General features: G+C 26.5%; 1 protein-coding gene across 4 annotated transcripts; it reads left to right on the top strand.

Annotated features, from left to right (window-relative positions):
- Positions 1 to 92: 92 nt before the first annotated feature.
- On the top strand, positions 93 to 8,784 carry LOC107436302 (uncharacterized). 4 transcript variants are annotated; one of them, XM_016047953.4, is made up of 5 exons: positions 93 to 293; positions 1,587 to 1,666; positions 3,283 to 3,696; positions 5,375 to 5,500; positions 8,103 to 8,784. In XM_016047953.4, the coding sequence occupies exons 2-5, from the start codon at positions 1,594 to 1,596 to the stop codon at positions 8,456 to 8,458; spliced, it is 969 nt and encodes a 322-aa protein (XP_015903439.2). In that variant the 5' UTR covers positions 93 to 293; positions 1,587 to 1,593; the 3' UTR covers positions 8,459 to 8,784. The 4 variants fall into 4 exon arrangements, with proteins under 4 accessions (XP_015903439.2, XP_042894928.2, XP_015903438.2 ...); XM_043038994.3 differs by having other exon boundaries at positions 158 to 289; positions 8,103 to 8,594; XM_016047952.4 differs by lacking the exon at positions 93 to 293 and adding an exon at positions 303 to 326 and having other exon boundaries at positions 8,103 to 8,594.
- The last annotated feature ends 9,854 nt before the right edge of the window (positions 8,785 to 18,638 follow it).

Genomic DNA, 18,638 nt, shown 5'->3' with positions numbered 1-18,638 from the left:
TATATTGTAATGTATTAAAAGTTGAAAATGAAAGGTTTAGTCAAAATTTTTAAAAATTAAATTTTATAATATTGCAAAATTTCTTAACTGGAACTGTTCGGAGAGTTCTGTTTTGAAACAAGTTTGTTTTGGTTTGGAAGTAAATAAATAAAATGGAGTGAAAATAAAAATTTAGTAAATTCATTATTGTGAACTGATCTTAAAATTTCAAAAGTTTTATAATTTTCCTATCAGATTTAAAACTATATTAATATTTTGTTCTATTGTTCCACCCTATATTACGTCATTTGTATGTACGTCTACCACATTAATTATGACTCATTTCTGTATGCTCAGTTTTGATTTCAAATAATAATAAATAAGTAAATAAATGCAAAACCAATAATGTTGTTGGAATTTTTAAAAAAACAAATTTAACACATATTTACTATAAATTTATACTTTGAAAGTTTGGGAATTACTATCGTCAAATATTCCGTGTTAATAATTTAAAAAAATTAATTAATTTTATTATTTTAATTTTTTTATGAGATGTGATATTTTTCTAAATTTTTCGTTTTAATTTGTTTGCCTGATAAACGGGGAAGTACTATCTTTCATTATTTTCTCTTGTATATAGTAAGTTTAATAGCTATTTATTTTTGTTCATTAAATAAACATTAATGGAAACCGGAAAGTTATGCATCTAAGCAATCTAGTTAAGTAGCCAAAAAAAAATTTAAGTTAGAGGGTTAATGTCTCACAAGAGGAAAATACTCTAATTATTTTATGAAAAAAAATATTTAAATATATTTTGCATCTAAAAAAGCAATTGTAAGCTATAGTGCTATTCTATTGTGAGAAACCTATTCCTATGAAATTTTTTAAGCAAAACTGAAACTTTGAGAAACTGGGAAGATTTCCGTATCATGATCTGTGGTAGAATAACCGCCAAGTCTTGGAAACTTCCGGGCAGTGACACGCGAGAAATTTATAAAAAACATCACAGAAAGGGACCAACTTGAAAGGTATAACTCGTAGCCACCCCTGGGCAAACATCTAAGTGTTTTTTTTTTTTTAAATTTGCAAGTTTAAAATCTATTTGGCATCTTGGCGATTGTAGTTGGGGAGATAGATCACGATACGGAAATATCCGAGAGAAATTTATATTTACTTTAATCTATCACAGGTGATTTTTCCGTATCGTGATCTGTGGCAAAATCATCGCCATGTCTTGGAAACTGTCTGCAAGAAACTAAAAGAAATATCAATAAAACTCGAAAGGTATAACTCGTAGCCACCCCAGGCCAAACATCGATATGTTTTATTTTTAAAAAATGCACAAGTTTAAAATCTATTTAGTATCTTGGCGATTGTTGTTAATGTGACAGATCACAATATGGAAATATCCCCCTATCATATGTGTGTTATGAAATAAATGCTCACATTAGTGTATTTATATTTCAAAATATAGTACTCTTATTTATTTTTTCTGCTTTGGATACAAGATGGCCTTCTTAGTTCTTCTTATGAAATAAATGCTTACAGTAATGTATTTATTTTTCAAAAAGTAGTACCTTTATTTATGTATATATTTTTTCATTTAGATACAAGATGGCCTTCTTAGTAACTTCTGTGCTAGTGTTTTTGGCTATTTTTAATAGCTATCCAGTGAATGGAAATGATAGTAAGTGTTATATTTACACATTACAAAATTATTTATGTTACATTCATTGCTGCTTAAATTTACTTCAGTTGTAATTTAAAGTGTGTAATTAAGACAAGAGAAATATGTATTTGAAATATATTATTATTTTGAAATTTAAGTGTTACAATAAATGGATCGCAAAAATTTAAGTAAATTTTAAATCTAAGTGTTTGTAACACTTGATGTACATAATTTATAAAATCTTTTCTTTATTCATGCTTAAAATTTAAAACTTTTCATAAATCTAATTTTTTCTTTACTTATGTATGAAACTGTTAGTTCTCTTTCATCAATATATTTACAGATGAATTTTTAAAAAAAAAAAAAAATTAGATTCGGGTAATATATACTTTTGTAACGAATCAAGGTTCATAGTTATTTTAATTCTGACATAAAATTTCATTTTTATGTAAATTAAAAAGAAAATATTGAGCTATTGATTGATATCTGATATTTTATTTAAAAAGATAATATGGTACCTGAACTAATTTGTAATTAATCAAATTTTTTCTTTTTAATTGTACAAAATTTGAAATGAGGGAGAATTATTATTTATGTATGTATGCATATATATAAATGTGAGTATTTGTATTTGGTAAAAGCTAAATAAATGAATAGCTATGTAGTAATAATAATAGAAATTGGAAAAAAGTTACAAACTTATTGAAAAAGAGAAGTTGAGAGAACATGGACAAATAACCTTTGAAAAACAGATATCTTTCAGTATTGAAATTAAGGTAGATTTTATAAATTTCTATGTTAAGTTTGGTTTTTAAAATTTCTTAAATTAATAAAAAAAAACCTTATTTTAAATCATAGTTAAGATATTTTATTTAATAAAAACATTTAAAAGCAGAATTTTTTTTTGGAGTAAGCATTTTTTATAAATAGTGCTTTTTTTGTAAATAGTGTCAGATCTATCAATTGTTTGTAATTAAATTTATCCCATATCAAATTTTTTTAAGAGAGAAATTATTTCATTTTGTGATTTCCTGTTCCGTCTTTAAAAAAAATATTATTTGACACTTTTATTTAATAATTTGTTTTGGATGTTCATAAATTTTTTTTATTGATTCTCTGTTTGATTTAAGTTGTGTTAATTGGTTCGAAAATGTTACACATATTAATTTAAAGGGCTTAACGAAAGAAGGGACTGACTGACTTTTAATTAAATTTGAATAAAGAGTTTTAGAGCTCATTCCTTTTTTTTCTCCTTTCACTTTAAATCTGTTTTATGAAAGTATAACAATATTTTGATGGCATAATTATTAAAATTTTTTAAATGAATAACATTTTACATTTACTACCCCTAATGCTCACATACATTTTGAATGCCAATTGCATGTCTGACATTTACAATATAGAATAGATAAAAATCACTCTTAATGATTATTGATGTAATAATCATGTTATGATTTTCATGTTGTTACTAAGTTGCACTCTTTATAGTTTATTGTTACAATTAATAATTATTTTTGTATTGCAAGTATTTTATTTTATCATATAGTTTGTTGCTTTATAAGGTGCATACTAAATAAATTGTTTAAACGACAGAATGATTTTTTGAAAAAAATAAAGTAAAGCTTTTTTAATAGTTGTTTTTCAGAAGTATTGTCTCAATGGCTCTGATCCAGAAACTCTGCCCATCCATGGTGAGCATTCATCAGGCTCCCTTGTTATGAGTTCTAACCCTGAAGGTAGTCCATGGTATTCACCAAATATGAATTGTTCTGTAACTTTTTCAACAGAAAGCAATTACCATATTTTATTAACTTTCTCCAAAGTCAGTTTGAGAAATTCCAGTATGGATAATCTCACAGTAGTTTTTAATAGTGGGGTCTCAGATCAAGTTCTTTTTGGGCAGCAAGTTTGCTCAAATGAAAACTGTGAAGGTCTGAAATTTGAGTCTGGAAATTTCAACAATATGACTCTCAAGTTCATCAGTGCAAATGTGACTGTACCTCTGAATGTGACAGGATTCATAGCTCATTATACTGTTTTTGACCTTGGTAAGTATGCTAGTTTTAACTCAAGTTTTTTTAAGCAATGAATACATGATTATTTTTCGTTTTCAGATCAATTATTACCTTTTTTTTGCTTCTTAATGTTATCATAGCTGCCAACTCTTCAGGATTTTACAAGTTTCTTTTGGACTACTTATTTTATAAAAATACTGTATTTTGCGGCTAATGTATTTTGATGCTTATTAAAATCTTTTAAATTCTCTGTGTGTATAATAAATATCTATATTATATGAAACGCTAATACGTATGTATGTATCAATGAAACTGATGATATTTCTTTTCTTGCGTTGGCAACAGTTTTCATTTTTAATTGATAGGCTTCGGCACGCAGGAGCACGTAGTGAGCATCATATGGCTAATCTATATTATATAAAACTCTAATACGTTTTAATTGATAGGCTTCGGCGCGCAAGAGCACGTAGTGAGCATCATATGTCTAATCGGGTGAATTCTCACCGAATTATCAAAAAAATTCTCACAAAATTATCTTCATCGAAGCCGATGCTTTACATCCGGCGTTCAGTACTGTTTCATATTGTTTTACAACACATGGTTTTAGCCCTCTGGTGGGAAAGACTTTAAAACAAAACTTACAACAGTTACTTTTCTCAACAACTGAAATTTAGTGTAGTGTGATTAAGAAAAACATGTGAACTGTTTGTAATTTCAAATTAATATTGAAATGTACAGGTTTAGAATTTTCTACTATGAAAAGTTTTCGGAACATCAGTGTTCAAAAAAGTATACGAAAGCTAGACGTTAAGAGCGTATCCAATGAGCGAGCAAAGCGAGCATCGGATTGCGAAGCAATCCGAAATGAACTGCGAAAGCAGTTCCGGGGGTTGGTGAGCGCAAGCGAGCAGGGGGCGAAGCCTCCTAGTTTATTATATTGTTCAACAGTTATGAAATTTGTATTATTTTGTAAAATCTACTGATTTTTTTTTCTATCCATGTTTGCAGCTACATGTTAATAATAAATTATTTAAATTCTCACTTTAAAAATATAAAATGAAAATTATTCCTGGTCTACTTGATTAATTAAAATACTCCTGGTTTTTGAGCATTTAGAAAAATTCCATAAATTGTGTGAGCTTCGTCAAAAATCTATATAGAAATCGAATGTTTATACTGTTTATTGCTTACTTGAATATTTAAATAAGTATTACTAATATTAAATGAAGTGAGACTCATTTTAATTAGTTTAAAGCTTTTCTCTTTTTTTTGTTATAAAATTTTTAGTTTATTTTTATTCAGAACTCTCTTTTTAAATTAATTACATTTTTTTGAACTATCTTTAATGAATTAAATGTCTATGACTATTCAAAATTAAAAGTAAGCATAATAATAATAAAGAAAGAAAAACAATTCCAATTTAAGTTTATTTAATGTCAATCATAAATAAAATAAAAAAATATAGCAGACCATTTATAGTTATTAGTGTAATAAAGTTTTTGTATTCAGATGAGTACAAAAATCCCTAAAATTCCCTTTGCGTAAAATATTTTTTTTATACTATTCAACAGTTATCATGAAATTTATATTATTTTAGAAAATATTGGATTTTTTTCTTATCCATGTTGACAGCTACATGTTATTAATAAAGTATTTAACTTCACATTTAAAAATATATTAGATGAAAATGTTGTTATTCTTTCTTTTTAAGCTAATAAAAGAACTGGAGCCTGTAAGGGTAGAGAAAGATTTTTATGTGAAAATCAGCACTGTATTTGGTATTCATTGACTTGTGATGGTCACAATGATTGTGGAGACTTATCAGATGAAACAAAATGTAAATATATATATATGTTCTTCTTCTTTTTTTTTTGTAAATAACTATGACAGTACGATTTTATATTGCTATATCTCAGTGTAAATTTTAATGTTTTTATTCACTCTTCTTCTACGGTCGGAATTAGCATGCTATTAATAACAAAAATACTTATATAACAAATACTTATAAATTTATGAAATAACAAAAATAACATAGTGACTGCTTTTTTTTATTGTTTGTAGTGTAGTGTGCTACTTAAGTTAGTCTTGTGAGCAATATGATAAAAAAAACAGTAGTTGGCAGTGATTCAAAGCTACTACTTTTAATGTTAATCTAGTTTAGAAATAAGCTTCAAATGCAGCAAATTTTTTGAATGCGATTGGTACAAATATTTGCAGGTCCATTAATGAATGCAATAATAATGCTCCTCTGGGTAAGCATTAATAAGAATTACTCATTTAGAATTAAGTGGGAACCGATTATCTGGAACGATAGGGACCATTGCTATTCCGGATAACTGATTTTTCCGGTTTTCTGGATCGCTACAAAAAGCCGTTTTTTTTATTGTTAAACCCAACTAAAAATATTTTTTTTTTTGGAAATAATCTTAAAAAGAAGAAAAAACGATGGAGTAATACACTAATGATTATTACCAAAATGATGTTAAGGTAAACATCTTTCAAAAAAAGAAAGAAACATCCTAAAATCTTATGAGGAAAAAAAAATTTTTTTTTTAAAAAATGGCGGAAATATTTATCGAATTTCGTTCCGGTTTTTTGGTTTTCCGGTTTTCTGATTTCCGGATAACAGGTTCTGTACTGTATTACCAATATTTAGACTAGCTATGACAAATAATTAGCTAATTTTATCTATTTAGCTGCACTTTCCAATGCAAACATACACATATGAAATATTAATGTTTCTTCAATAGAAGGGAACTTGTTTTCTCTGTAATTTACAATGTACTTTACTTTTCATAGAAAATAGAGGAACTTTAAACTCTTCATAAAATGGCAAATATTTGATAATTTTCTTAAATTATATATTTGCTGTGGACGAAGACATAAAAAAGTTGAAGATTAAGAGAGCAAATCCTTAAGAAAAGGTTTAGAATAACAAACTGGCTAATGTAATCATGAATAAATATTTATTAATAATTCCTCAGCTACTTTTTATTCAAAAGCATTTTGAACTTAGCTGTAAATTAAGTTTTTTTTAGCAAAGTTCGTAGTTCTTTAGTAAAGTTCAAAAGTAGTGATGTAGGGATTAAATTTCAAACGTAGCTTGTAGTAAATACATTTATGAAAAAATTGTTGCAGTTATAATTAACTGATTGGTATTAAAGTAGTTGTAGTTAACTATAAAAATAATGTTTTTCCAACCACTGTTCGAGTTCATTGCACTGTGTGGTGATTAGAGTTTTTAAGAGAGTTTCTATAAACATTGATCTACAATTTTCAGTATAAATAAGTACAGATTTAAGCATAAGCATTGAATAAATTAAACTTAATAAAATAGTTAAGATGTCCAATTATTTTTTACGAAGCATAACAATAATAACAAAAAAAGAAGTTGTCTTTCTTATTCATCAGAACACATTTCTCTGTTTAACTGCCAAATTCGAATGTAATTGAAAGTATTTTGAACATGCTAGCCATTTTCACATTTGATGTTACTCTATCTAATTACGCAATAAATTTGGAGAAAAAAATTTCATGTGTCTTTATATTTGAAATTCAACAATATTTAAAATTCAAGGTTTTAAATATTGGTCAGAATGCTTTGAAATAAAATCTAGTATAATGTTTAAACCTTATGCAATATATATATAGTACCAGTTAGCAGAATTTGTAGAGTCAATCTGCAGCCCTATCTTCAAAAATTCAAATTTGTCTGCAACCTCAACACAACCAGGGAAAGATTATTATTGTAAAAATTAAGCTTAATCTAACATATATTTCACACACAATTTGCTAATATTAAATATTATTACATCTAAACTTTATGTTGTTTAAATTTTATCTAATCATTCTTTAGTTTTGCTAAATGAAGAAAAAAAAGGATACTTATACTAAGAACAATGAAGAAAACAGACAGAAAAGATTAGCATGTAAATGACAATATTAAAATAAAATATTTTTATTTTAAAGAGAGAAATTTAAAGAAATGTAATTCATGGTGTCCTGATTAGCGATTTTTTCTTCAAATTAAATTGGTTATCATGCTATCACAGGTACTTTTTACGCAAATGAAATAGTAACCAGAAAATTGAACATTAAGTGACTTACCCTGGTGTAAAATTTTCAGAAAAACTTTTCCTTATTTTTCATAAATGAAGTGAGAAAAAATCTTTTCTTTTACATTTATCTTTAATTTTGACTTTTTTCCAGTTTTTTCTTATAGCAATTTTTTCTCTGCTTATTATTATTTTTTATTTAATATCTCTGATGAAAATAATCTGTAGAATATATGTACATGCATCAAGAGAGAGCGAGATATTAAAAAAAAAAAAAAAAACATTTTACTATTAAAACCAATTATAAAGACTTCTGTAATTCACTTTTCTTAATAATGTCAAAAGTAATTTCTATCATATTAATTTTGACTTATTTTTTTTCAGGTATAATTCCTACAAAAAATGTAGTTTGGGGTATTGTTGTTATTTTTATTGCAATTGTTGCTGTTTTGGTATTTGTACCAGTGTTTTGCTATTTAGCAACTGCTGGAACTCGCAATATTGTAAAAATTGTAACAGTGCCAAATCAGGCGACTCCTCTTTTGAGTGCTGCAGATGCTGGGGAAGCAACTGGTCTTTTAACATCGTCAGAAGCATTTAGTCAGTGTTGGCCGGGATCTTCTTATGACTCAAATTATGGTGCAGCTCCAGCAGCTGGACCTTCTAAAAGTTTAGATAGTGTTACAAAGACTGCTAGATCTACATCTTCTGATGGTGACCAGCAAAATAGGTTTCTATGATTTAAATGTTTTTAAAGGTTTGGTGATATATTTTTATACATTTTCGAAGACCTTAACACTAAAATTTACATGATATGACTGTGTTTTGTGTAATTTTAAACTTTCAAATCATTCCTCTTCTTTACAAAAGACTAAATTTTTGTATACTTGTTATAAAATATAAATATATATCACTTGTTTTCAAATTTATTTTGACTGATGTGATATTTTTTTTTCTCTTTTTAATATCTACTTTTATTTTTTTTGTCACAGTATTGTTTATTTAAATAATATTTTTAATATCAACTTTCAGGGTTAGCTAAAATCATGATTTTTTTTAAAAAAAAGAAGTTAATCTTGTTTTTTTTAGTATTTTTCTTTGCATGTATCACATAAAGCTTGGATAAAAAATATTAAAGCCTAATACTATTTAAACAAATAGTATAACTAATTATATAATTATATTATAACTAATTATAACAATATTTATACCAATAATTTATATAATTATTACATATTAATCTCCGAAAATTAAAATTTTGGTTTTTATTCAAGCTCATTACTTTCATGAATTGCTAAAGAAAAAGACCTGATTTGTGAATTAGATATCAAATAAACTTCCTTAAACTTGTAAGTTAATTTAGATCAGGAAGCATAAAAATTAGTTATTCTAAATTACTCTTGGCAGATAAAGACTTTCTTCATTATTTATTTATGCAAACTACATGTGTAATAAGTTTTAAAAATATTTGTATTTAAAGAAACATAAAACTAAATTGGTTTAATTCTAATATGGTTATTAAAATATAAAGTTATTTATTTGACATACAGCTTATGGAAAGTTATGATTTAAAAGTTTCAGATACTTTAATCTATATATAGTCTTATTTATTTATTTATTTTTATTTTATAGTCTGTTTTGAAATTAAATAATAACATTGGTATATTTATTACCTTCTCATTACTTCTCTGAATGAAATTTTCAATATCATTAAAATTAGATTTAAGAAAAATTAAAATCTTAAAAATATGTTTACAAATTATCTAAAATAGAAAAAAATATTTTTTACTCAAATGAATAATTTTTTTAATAAAAATTAATGTATTAAAAAACAAAAAATTAAGTGATATAAATCGCAATTTAAATCATACCAACCGTGCCTACTTTACATTTAGGATTGTATAACAGTTTAACTACAAAACAGAAATTTCAAAATAGTTCTGATTCTTAAATTGTGTTTACTTGTAGTATAGTTATTTGAGACACATTTTCCCCCACATTTCCTTTATGAAATGTTTGAAAAAATTCAAAAGTATTATTTGTTTACACTTTTATGTTTGGTAATTCCTTAGTTGTTGATCTCATACCAAAGCTTAACTAAATATATTTGCTATAAACCAAATAAAAATTTATCATTGTATATTTTTTCTTTTTCTTGTAATGATTCATTTTAATACCTAGATTTTTCTATTCACATTGTTATAAATGAGCAAGCGAGTGGCAATGTAAAAATTGCTTGCAACATTTAATGCTTCATGTTTGTACATTGCTATGTTTCGTTTCTAAAATTTCTCTTGTTATTTGTGACACTGGGGTGAAACTCTAATAGGATGTTCTATAATGCTTGTGGAAGTTGTTTCCCAAAGACCCTTAACTCTGGGGAAAGTATGGAAGTTTTTTTTTTCACAAACAACATTTTACAAGACAAAATTTACACACCAGCCTTAAATAACTTATCACAAATAGCGAGTGGAAATTTTGCTCCCTGCTTCAAATGCTAGAATATATATTGTATTATTAATATGACTGAAATTTTACTGGTTAAAGGTTTCTAATAGTTACTCCAAGTTATTCTAATATGTTTTAATAGTTATGTCTATGGTTATTTTATTGCTATAGTAATACAGTAATTAAAGGAAACATATTAAATGTGAAAATTGATAATATTTAAAAAAATTTTTTTGCCTATAATATAAAGAGAATTGATATTTAAAAAAATGTATGTTGTTATACATTTTTTACTAACTATTTTTTAAAAAAATATATTGCATATTTATTTTATGCTACACATTATATATTTAAATTATGCTAACCTATTTCTCCCTAAGCATTTTTTTTAAAAAAAGAGTTGATGTGCTCAAATTTCTGAGTAATTATTAGTTATGAAATATTGATCTTGTACAATAATAAAATAGCAATATAATAATAAAATACTATAATTGTGTAAAAGTTATGAAGTGATTAAGCATTTGAATTAGAAAGAAAGAACTAACTAGAAAGTAAGCTGTTTTAATTTAATCCTAATTAATTTAAAACAATTTGAACTAATCTGTACAATTTTTTGAGATCTTGGTTTTGTCAAAAGCAATTAAAATGATATAAATTTTTTAAATTTTTTTCGTGATGCACAGTTTTTTTGAAAAATTATTTTCTATGAAGATTATTATTTAATGAATTGCTTGTTTTTGTATACTTAAGTTACAATTTGTAATTAGTTGACTCTTTAGCTACAGTTTATGATTTCCATTTACAATTCTTTGCTAGGATGCCAAATGACTGTATTTTTTAAGAAATATGTTTTATACAGAATTCTAGAATAGATGAAAGATTTTATTTTATTCCAGAGGCATAATCATTCATCTATAATTGTGCTTGACCAAATACATGTTATATACAAACATTTATTTCCCAATTTCTTTAATTACTTGTCTTACTTCTCAAATTTATGTTTAATGCATATATATCTTTCTTGAACGTGTTTTATATGCTATAAATATTGTTTAACTTAAGCTGCTATTTATTTCCATTTACATTGCTGTGTTTTGATATCAATTAATTATATTTTTAGAACATATATATATGTGGAATTGTAGAATGTATAAAAAGGTTTTATTTTTAAAACCTAATTATCTGTACATATTAATGTTTTTGAAAAGCTCTAACTATATATTATTATTAATGTTTTATTTTTCAATTTAATTTTTCTTACTCCTGAAAAATTATTGATTTCAAAGTAACCAAAGAATCGCTTACCAATTACATTGATGTATAAATCATGGGCTAATTGGAAACTTGGGCTTTTGTAAACTGCCGCCATCATTTGTTAAATTTTTTGCTGTGAGCCTTTTAGGTTCAGCAATGCCAGATTTTTCAATTAGCCTGCAGCTCATACATTTATATTTTCTGGTAAGGATTATATATGAAAAAACTTTTCTTTATCTTTTTTTTTTAAGTTTGTATTTTTGTTAGTTTTGTGTCAATTGAAGATGACACGATTGTTGGCTTAAATTTAGTTTATTAACCCTCCAGCACACGCGCTCAGCTACACGAGCATGCGCAATATTTTCGGCAACAGCTTTTTTTTTACGTTTTGCGTCATAAAACGACAAAAATGAATGGATATTGACAGTAAATTTGTCACAAAATAAAAAAATAACCTTTTTGTTGCAAAATACAAGTGATCTCGCACTCAAATGTTAAAAAGTTATTTTTAAATGCTTAGATTAGTCAGGAAGAAAAGCAATACTCTATTTTATGAAAAAATATTTAAAATTTATTAGTTAATAATAATTTTTTAAAATTTAAGATAGTTTTCATATTTATCAAGTGTAAACAAGTAAAAAAATGAAACCTTGGAAGGAAAAATTCTGAGCTTAACATTACTTACTTACTTCTACAAAGAATTTTATTTCTATGAAACAAGTCAAGAAAATGAGTGATTAGTTACAAAAACTAATTTTAAACTCACTCCAATTTTAATTCTTTTATTTATTTCTAAAAATTAGAAATAAGAGAATATAGTTGCCTAGTAATACAGAATAAAATAGAGTAATATTAGGAAAATAGAATTCTGAAGAGATGTCTAAATGTTCCAAGTTCACATTGTCTGCCAAGTAAATAATTTAGGTAATCGAATGCCATTTGCAAGTGTTTCTAAGGCGCGTCTTGTATTTCATTGATGCTGAAAATCTCTTCTTTTTTTCTGGTTCACAAACAGCATATTCCTCGTTTTGATGAGGATTGTTTAGCACTTTATCATTAGGAGTAGCGTAGTTACAATTTAGTAATGTTTAAATTTCATAAGGTATTGTTTGGATTTTTGCATGGTAATGAAGATGATCTTTTATAAGATTAAGTGAAAATATTTAGGCACCATGCTTTGCTATTTGACTTTGCATGTGTAAAACCTGGGCATTTAGTCCAGCAATATTCAAAAGACTGAAAAAGATAGCACAAGGCCATCTTCTAATGGTTTTTGTTAATGCACACAGTTTATTGACGGTGTCTATTCCTCGTTTCGCAGCATTATAATCCATAATTATTCATGATTCATTTTTGCTTGTATCAATGCTGGCATTATTAGGCATAGAAGAAAGGAGAATTACTGTTTTGCTTTTACAAGGAACATACGAAACTAAGTCTTTGTTCGACTGGAAACCAAATATTGCGATTTGCACTATTTGTCTCTTATGTGGAAAAAATTCAGTGGCATTTCCTTCTTATTTTTTTTCAATGTGCCGACGAGTAAATTTTTCTTTGTAGCAAATAATTAGCAAATGAGATGCTTGTGTAGTAATTATCTTTTGTTATATTTCTGTATGAGTTTTTAAGCGGAGAGAGTGCCTTTTTTATAACATCTAAAGTGCCTTTTTTATAATCTTCCTGTTGGCACATTCCATGATGAAGGGAAGAGTTGAAAGGAACTATAAAAATGACCATCAGACATTCCAGATGCGATATATGATCAATAAAAGCAAAAAAAGTTCAATAAAACCAAGTTTATCATAAAATTTGCACAAACGTGCATGCTGGAAGGTTAATGTTATGTTGCAGCGTACTAAATCTGAATGCCTCTCAAAGCATTTATTGTTAAGATAATGTATATTAAATGCATCTCAAAGCTTATTGTATGCATCTCATAGCATTTATTGCTAAGATAATGTATATTAAATGCCATGTTTAAAGTATATTTTTTTATGTATGAATTTAAAAAAGAGCGTCACATAACCAGGCAAAATGAACAGAATTTCATTCTCATACTATAATTGTTTATTAAAAATAATTTTCATCCAAATAATCATTATGACTGGGAAAAAACTTTTTGTGTACTTTTATTGTAAATACTCTATAAAACTGTACTGTGCTAATTATTCAACTTCTAACACATTAATTACTTGTCACATATGTTATATGTTGATCAAGATAGTAGTCTACATAATGTATGATTGGAAGAATGCTATGCGCTTAGACATCTGTTACATATCAAAATGCTTCTTGTTTATCGTTATGGTTCTATTGAAGCATGCTTAAATTTTTTGTTGATACCCATTTGCAACTTTTAAGCAAAACATTGAATATATATGTGTACATATATACACAGAGTTTTTAAGAGTAAGATAAATTTGATGATTGTTTTCCTTGATAGAACAATCATTTTTTTCCTTTTTCATTATGCGATAAGCTGTCATATTTATGAAAACTGCTTACAAACTGAAAGTTATACAATAAATTTTGTAATTAAGTTTTTAAAGAGAAAATGTTTTACACAATAACTAAAGTTTTGTGTTGTTCACAGTAAAAGTTGTACACGCATAATGAAGTACAAAATAAAAGTTTTATTTATATTATTTATTGTCATTGATCATTAATTGTAGATTTCATTTAGACTATTAAGGTTTAAATTTTTTTTATCCTGTTAGTAGATTTCCCCCCCTTTTTTGTTGAAAATTGTAGTTAAAATTTGAATGAATTTCTATTGTAATAGTTTTAACATCTATCTAATGAAAGATAAAATATTTGTAAGTCTAAATACTTAAATTTTCTAAAATTTTGAGTGGAACATTAATTTTTTTTGTTTTATTTCCTTTGAATTTTTGGAATGAAAGAAAGATTTTCAATTCAGAGCAATCAAAAACTGTCATTGTTGTAAAATATTTTAAAGTACAGCAATATCAATATTTAAATTTTTGCAGCAAAATTACAGGATGATTTTGGAAAAATATCAAGGAATCAAATTTCTTGAGTTTTTCACTCTATATTGTATTTGATTACCAATTTGATTTTTTAAAAAAGTTTTCTGAAAATGATGCTAAACATAAGGTATTGTTTTTCATAAATCTTTTAAAACTCTTAATCTTAAAATATTTACCTTTAGAGATGCTTGATTTATTGTATATAAAAAATGTAGTTTGTAGAATATCCAGTAAACATTTTCATTCGCACATCAATATTACTACAGATAATTTTGCTGAAATACGCTTGAACTATGGAAAAATAGCACAGTGGCTATTAAGAACAATGTTATTGATTTGCAGCTTTGGAACTTAATTTTGAAATTTCTTCGGCAACTAGGTTTAGCTTTTTCAGGTAATCTTCTTGTTGCATATTTTTTTTAAATGGTTTCAAAAAATCAAAATAGGCATATTTTTTTAGTCATACATAAATATTTTGGAATTAAAATTCAAATTTGTTTTTTTTGTAGAAGTGTTTTTTTTTTATTTAAAGAAAAATTTAATCCTAAAAAGTTGTCAGAAAATCGAAATTGAATAGTAATCATATAATAGCAAAATTTTGAAAGTGAATTTTGGTTAAATCAGGAATTAACTTCATGAGATACAAAGGTAAAACGTATGTATTAATGAAAATATGCTAAATCATCAATTCAAAGGAATGCTCAAGGCAAAAAGTCATATTTCGTAATCTTTCGAGTTACGGTGCGATTTTGTTTTGTTTTGCCAGTTCGTTTTTACTTTTGAGGAACAAACAACGAGCTTTGAAAAGAGTGCACAAAATGCTGCAAAACTTGCTTGTATTATCTATAGAAATCTATACAACTCATAACATCTAGACCAGGGAAGGGCAAACTTTATTGGTCGAGAGCCAAAAAATCGGGGGGGGGGGAAGTTTGGTGGGCTAAGTAAAAACTTCTAAAATTAAAAAACTATATACAAGTTTTAATTTAAATATTTAATGAGATGAATGAAATTGCGATTTCATTTTTAAAAGTTCCTTATATTGAGGTTCGAAGTGAGATGTACTTATTTTAAGGAACGAGGCTAAATGCTTGTCTGTTAGTCTACTTCTAAAATGATTTTTTCTAAGAGTCATAGTTGAAAACATTTGTTCACATATATAAGATTAAGCGTATAAAGTGCGAATTTTCTGAGCATGAGATATTCAATTTGGGAAATTAGCTTTTGGTAATGATTTGTTAAACTCAACTTTGGCATATTTAGAAATAACTGCTTCAGATGATTGTTAGATTGCAATTCAATTAATTCAAGCTGCAAATCCGACCTCACTATTTCACAATTTACGTTGAAAAGCACGGTAAAAATATCTAATTATGTTTGAATGGCACTGAAATCTTGAAATTACGTAAAAACTCAAAATGGGTTTTTTTTTCAAGTCATCTTCGTAATTCTATCTTTGCCAGCTATTTCCAACAATTTGTTTTGCAGAACAAAAATAGATAAAAAGGTCATCAGTACTTTGTTAAAAAATAAAGAGCAAAAATAGCTTTAAACAAAGTAGACAAGAGAATGGATGTATAATGTATATAGTTTATATTCGCCACGGATCGGTAAGTTAAAATTCTATCCGCGGACCGGATAAAACCTTCCGGCTGGCCACAGTTGCCCCGCGGGCCGTAGTTTGCTCATCCCTGATCTAGACTCATAACATCTTTTAAACCAGATCTGAATAAACATCACAGAAAAGTCGAAATGAAACCATGAACGGGAAAAAAGCGGGTTGCGTAGTTAAATGGGCGGAATATCCTTGTGGAAATCGCAAAATTTGTTACTTTTACGTTGTTACGTTGGATACACAATGATAGGGTTATTTATTTTTTTAAAATTTATAATGACACATAGCAAGGCAACTGAATATCATATAAAACACTTGCAACAATGAAGCAAACCGACATCAGTATATCTTTGAACTCTGGGACTTTTTAGCCACCTAGTAACTTTCCCAAAACGATAGAGCAGTGCATATGCAAAGATGTGGCTAGTTTCAGTCTTTTTTTTTTACGATTACATAGGGGGCAAAGAGAATCAGAATCGACATTAATACATTGGAGATGTTTACGAATTCAGTCCTGGCTTTATACAAGACGAAATATTTAACAGATTTCTTTCGACGCCATTCGGGTACTTCAAAATAAAGAACTTTTTCTTAATTTTCTGCTGCCTTATGATGATGGATTTTAGTTTTTAAGTAGCTTTAAAACTGAGTGAGATAGAACTAAATTAAAATTAAAATGTTACTAATAGCTCATAGCAGTTAAGCATTTGTAAGTTATCTTTGTTGTTCTTTTGATTGAGTTCGCCGCTAAATAATTTTTTTCATATGCAATAGTCCATAATTTTTTTGTGCATATTTTTTATCAATTCGGTGAAGTTTTTTATTTTTAAAGTATAAAGATCCATATTTAATTTTTGTTTTTAATCAAAATTTTGTAGTGTACTCAGTTTTTTATAAAGTATAAATTTAATCCATTATTATAAAAATGTTAAATTAATTTCCATTTTTAAATCTTGATATTTGCGCAGTATTAAATCTCTCCCAGTTGATGCTTATATAAATCAGAATTATCAGTTTTACTTTGAAGTTTATTTTTCAAAATAGTCCGAAAAATGTGAAATTACAAAGAGTGCTTAGTTATATTAAATACATGAAAAATGGAATCATCTTTGTTGCATATCTTGTGATAATATTGTAAATAAATATTGTGCCTTATTGTGTACAAATTTCCCAATAAATGTATATTTTTAAAGAATGAATTCTTTGTTTACATTTTAATTTAAAAGTACCCATTTTTCTATTGATACTTATATAATTTTGTATATTATTCGTGTATATTTGTAAGTTAGTACAAAGAAATTTAAATAAAGTAAAGCTTAACTTTAAAATTCAATTATAAGTTATCAATTATTTTCAGTCTGATTAGGTGTTGTGTCGAGAGAAAAGTTCTATTGAAATGTTGAAAATTTTCAGAAGAAATATTGAAAACCCTCTTTTTTTAATATCAAAATTTGTTTTATTTTAACTAAAAAAAGTTCTGAGAAATTGATTTTTTATTTTAATTGAAAGTAATTAGAAACCTCTTAAAAGCTTATTCTATTATTATGCTGTTAGGAAAAAAAAATATTTGTGCGACTTAATGCAATAATTTTGATTGTAAACGATACTATTTCAAGCTAAGTGAAATAACAGACCAAATGACAATCTATAAACTTAATTTTGGGTTTATAGGTGGATGTAACTATAGAACATTACATTTTAATCAGCCAAGTATTTAAATATGGCGGTTAATGAGAAAATATGCTTTATTCTCATCTTCTGACTGTTGCTATATTTTTAAAGATTTGAAATTCACCAGAATATCACCACCGTCTTTCATGAAGTTTTGAAATTGTGCTAAATTTTTTATATATTATGATCTTGACAGAAGTTTGATTCAAAACAAACAAGCAGCTATCACAATTTGCTAGGATTCAAAATATAAGCAAGAGCGTTCCACAATCTGTCAACATGCATCAGTCCAGCATTAATTGCTCAGTCCTTGATTAAATGCTGGTATTGTTTTTATAATAATCTGTTTACAGCAATATACAAATGACATATTTTCGTTATTTGTGTTAATATTTGTATTATTGGCTGCCAATATTTTATGTTTTGCCTCGATATCTATTTATTGGTTAATGGAAACAAGAAAGTTTCTACTTGTGCAATTTTTGAATGAAATTTTGGCTCTTTTTATTAGTATCAGAATGCTTTCACCAAAAAAAAAGTTGCATTGAATTAGGCCCCGAAATTCTTTAAAATTTCATTAAATTAATAAAATTTTAATTTAACAGGCCCTTTGAATTTTGTTTTTCCAAGTCAAAACCTTCTGTTATTTAAACAGAATTAAAAACGCTGAAAGATACTGTGATAATAGGTGACTTAAGGAAAAAAAAAAGCATTTAACCAACTGCAAACTAAAATAGAACACTTGATTAGGTGAAAGATATATATTTAAACATAGAATTATGTGCTAGCTAGGCAATTTTCAAACCTGCAGACATTTCATAGAGATTTCTAAGCTGTGAGGCAGAACTAAATTAAGTTGCCTTTCAGGAGTCTAACATATGTGTAAGTCTTTAGTTGCTAATGACAAATACGTATTTTTGCCATTCACTCTTTTTGCTTTTG

Source organism: Parasteatoda tepidariorum, chromosome 2 (genome assembly GCF_982258835.1).
Source record: "Parasteatoda tepidariorum strain Cologne lab strain chromosome 2, Ptep-v5.0, whole genome shotgun sequence".
Lineage (NCBI taxonomy): Eukaryota > Metazoa > Arthropoda > Arachnida > Araneae > Theridiidae > Parasteatoda > Parasteatoda tepidariorum.
This window is presented reverse-complemented; position numbering and strand designations above follow the sequence as displayed.

Excerpts from the sequence above, each read along its gene's own strand:
- LOC107436302 (XM_016047953.4), top strand. The coding sequence starts at position 1,594 with ATGGCCTTCTTAGTAACTTCTGTGCTAGTGTTTTTGGCTATTTTTAAT. Across the intron at positions 1,667-3,282 it reads TCCAGTGAATGGAAATGATA|TTGTTTTTCAGAAGTATTGT; the intron begins GTAAGTGTTATA and ends CTTTTTTAATAG. Across the intron at positions 5,501-8,102 it reads CTTATCAGATGAAACAAAAT|GTATAATTCCTACAAAAAAT; the intron begins GTAAATATATAT and ends ATTTTTTTTCAG.